Source organism: Nylanderia fulva, unplaced genomic scaffold (genome assembly GCF_048542155.1).
Source record: "Nylanderia fulva isolate GAGA-0341 unplaced genomic scaffold, ASM4854215v1 Scaffold1004, whole genome shotgun sequence".
In the NCBI taxonomy this organism is placed as follows: domain Eukaryota; kingdom Metazoa; phylum Arthropoda; class Insecta; order Hymenoptera; family Formicidae; genus Nylanderia; species Nylanderia fulva.
The window spans coordinates 13,287-16,846 of NW_028189198.1; the positions used below are offsets into that span (position 1 = coordinate 13,287).

The 3,560-nt window shown below is 55.9% G+C and overlaps 1 protein-coding gene across 1 annotated transcript; it reads left to right on the forward strand.

The window, feature by feature from the left end:
- The first annotated feature begins 1,805 nt into the window (after positions 1–1,805).
- Positions 1,806–3,129, forward strand: LOC146725203 (uncharacterized). Its single transcript, XM_085483832.1, has 2 exons — positions 1,806–2,100; positions 2,231–3,129. Exons 1-2 carry the CDS (start codon positions 1,806–1,808, stop codon positions 3,127–3,129), a joined length of 1,194 nt encoding a protein of 397 aa, XP_085339958.1.
- The last annotated feature ends 431 nt before the right edge of the window (positions 3,130–3,560 follow it).

Here is a 3,560-nt window from a genome sequence, read left to right on the forward strand (position 1 = left end):
AAAGGTTTCAAGCAGACCACCGAAGCTAAGGCCAGGGTTTCGTGTGATTGTTCAACAGGCTCCCAGCGCCCACCCGGTCCGGAGAGTCGCCTTGTCCTGAACTACACTCCTCACTGGAGCTCTCTTATCACAATCTCTTGCCAGCACTCGCTGGACGTCCTACTTCGTTTGGCGTTGGCATCGGTTCGTGCTCGGTCACGGCCTCGAGAAACGCAAAATGGTTACCACAAAATCATAGTGCATCGGGAGGACCTCTGTCGCCTGCAAAACTATCCTGTGGCGCCACAACAGACTCTGCGAAGTCCACGAGTACGAGACTGAGGACCGCCGGACCTTGGCTAGCCGTGGGCCCAAACCTACCTCGCCCACAGGACTCTCATCAACTCCGCCCAGAGAGAAGAGGCACACGCCGATAAGCCCCGCGGAGTCAAGGCAATCACGACAGGAACTGCACGTCGACAGGACCGTGGTACACCCCGGCGCAATAGCTTGGAAGTGCGATCCGACCTTCAGCAGGAACTACGGATGGTCTTTGCACGGAGGCGGATTTCCTTTGAGAAAAGCACGTGGACGCACAACAGATCTCAGGTGCTAACCGGGAATTCCAACAGAACATCAGCGGAAAAGTGCGGGCCGCCCCCCCCACTAGGGAAAGAAGAGAGTACGCTCTGGGACTCCGATGGCATCCTCAAGGCGATTGTTCCTTCTCAATTGTCAACGTCCCAGTCACTGATCTCCAAACCGAACGAGAGTTCGAGACCCGAAACGGTAGGCTTTTGATCCGATGGGATGGGCTCGCGCCCTTGTCGTCATCAGAGCCAACAATCACCTGAATCACAGCTACGATCGGGCTTTCAACGGATGGAGGACCTCTCTCCGTCTGCCTGATCAGGAACGCACACCGCTGGAGGCAGTGTTGGAAGCTTACCTCTTATTGGATAAAATTCGTTGTAACTCCTGCTGGCTCAACACCGGGGACAGGACGACCATCGCAAATGACAGCTACCCCATGGGTTTGCCGAAGCTTCAGAGCGAGGATACGCCGGACCGTGGGTGGTTTCGTGGTGTACATCCGCAACCCGCTGCAACAGAAAAAACGTCAATCAACCTATTGATGGCAAAATCGAAGGTCCGCCTGTCAAGCAGGTGTCGTTACCTCGCTTGGAACTCTGTGCAGCAGCTCTACTTACCACGCTCATGCTCCACGTGCGCGCTACTCTCGGTTTGACAACGACGCGGTGCATCTGTGGTCAGATTCAAGGGTCACACTTCATTGGATCCGCGGACACAGCACTCGTTGGAAAACCTTCGTCGCCGAGTATCTCAGATCCAGACCCTGCTTCCAGACGCTCAATGGAGACACGTCGCTGGACGAGAGAATCCTGCAGATTGCGCATCGCGCGGTGTTACTCCTGCTGAATTAATCAATCATGAGTTGTGGTGGACAGGACCTACCTGGCTCTCAGGAGACGAGACTGCATGGCCGGGTTCAAACATCGACGTCCCAGAGGATGACCTCCCGGAGCAGCGAGCCACCGGTCTGGTAATCAAGGCACCGGTCTCGGCAGAACCTGACCTCCTCCTCCGATTTCCAACGCTGCACAGGCTGCTGCGGGTTACGGCATGGTGTCGGCGATGGCTCAATAAGGCGAGAGCGTGACGCCATACCTGGCCGTCTATTGCATCCGGACGAGCTGGACGTCGCCTTATTTCGATGGCTGCGAGTGGTGCAGGCGCTCCACTTCCTACGGACGTAGCTGCGGCTTCTGCTGGACGCAACTAGCCCACCACGAAGCCACCTAGCGATGTTGAGTCCGGTCCTCGATGATCAAGGCGTGCTGCGCGTCGGAGGACGTCTCAAACATGCTCAGCTACCACTCGACGAGAAACATCCAATGATCATCCCGGCGGCATCATGGTTGACTCGGCTGGTGATCGATTCCTGCCACCGACGGACGCTGCACGGAGGTGTGCAACTGACTCTCGGCCTGCTCCGCCTGCGCTTCTGGGTGCCTCGAGGAAGGACTACCGTCAAACAGCAGCTACACCGATGCATAACCTGCACTCGATGGCGCGCCGCCACACCACAGCCTCCGATGGGTAACCTTCCTCGGGAGCGGAGTAACGCCAACTCGACCGTTCCTCAGCACCGGCTTGGACTACGCGGGACCAATCCTCCTCCGGACCAGCAAGGGGCGTGGACACCGTGCGCACAAGGGGTACATCGCAGTCTTCGTCTGCTTCTGGTCAAAGGCCGTTCACTTAGAAGTCGTCTCAGACTACACCTCGGAGGCCTTCATCGCCGCTCTGCGCCGCTTCGTCTCCCGCAGGGGCCTGTGTGCTGAGATCTACAGCGACTGTGGCACGACTTTCATCGGAGCAGATCGGACGCTGCGAGGTCTCTTCAACGCAGCGACAGCCGAAGGTCAAAGTGTCATCCTTGCCGCCACCGCTCAAGGAATCCGCTGGCACTTCAACCCGCCAGCGGCCCCGCATTTTGGTGGTTTATGGGAGGCCGCCGTAAAGTCGACCAAGTTCCACCTCCGTCGGGTGATCGGCGCGACCACCCTCACGTTCGAGGAGTTGAGCACACTCCTTGCACAAATTGAAGCCTGTCTTAACTCACGTCCGTTGCAGGCACTCTCAGATGATCCAGAGGACGTTTCGGCGCTGACCCCCGGTCACTTCCTCATCGGGACACCGCTCCTCGCCTTGTCAGAACCGTCATTGACAGAGCAGACGGTGTCCACCTTGTCACGTTGGCGTCATCTGCAGCGGATGAGGGATCACTTCTGGCAGCGATGGTCATCCGAATACATGCACGGACTCGCCCCACGCACCAAGTGGCTCAAGGATGCACCTGCACCCCACGTCGGCGATCTCTGCCTCGTTCGCTCCGAGATCACCCCCCCCGAACCGATGGCCCCTCGCTCGCATATCGCGTTTGCATCCCGGGGACGATGGAGTTACACGCGTAGTGACGATCCGAACGGCCACGTCCGAGCTCGTGCGCCCACTCGTCAAGCTCGTGTTTCTTCCGGGCGTGAACGACGTTCCACCCGCACGTTGACGCATAGCATCACTCACTACACGATCACGTGGACAAGGCGGGCGGAATTTTTAACCTAAAGAAAACTACTTGTGTAAAAAAATATTAATTTTTAAATAATTTCAGAATTTCGTTTCCCGATCGCAAGCCCAAAGGCATATCGTTTTTTATATTTTTTTTTTGAAAACATTCGCGACAAAAATTATCTTCGTAAAAAAACACGCTCGAATATAAAAAATTAAGGGTGTCGCAACCTTTCCGCCAAAATTTAATTTCTTGAGCTGCCCCTTTCTCACGGGCCCTCTTTCGCCAATAATCACGTGATTGCCAGCTCGGCATGTTTTTAAACACTTTTCGTCAAATTTGACACGGCCAATTACCGTAAAGCCAGGCACCTCGCGAAACTTTAAAAGACGCAAAATTATTGGCGGTCCCGAATTGGGCTCCCCCCGGGAAATTTAAAGAGGAGCTCTCACCCCGTTTCCCGCTTTATCCTTTTCCGTCGTAAAAA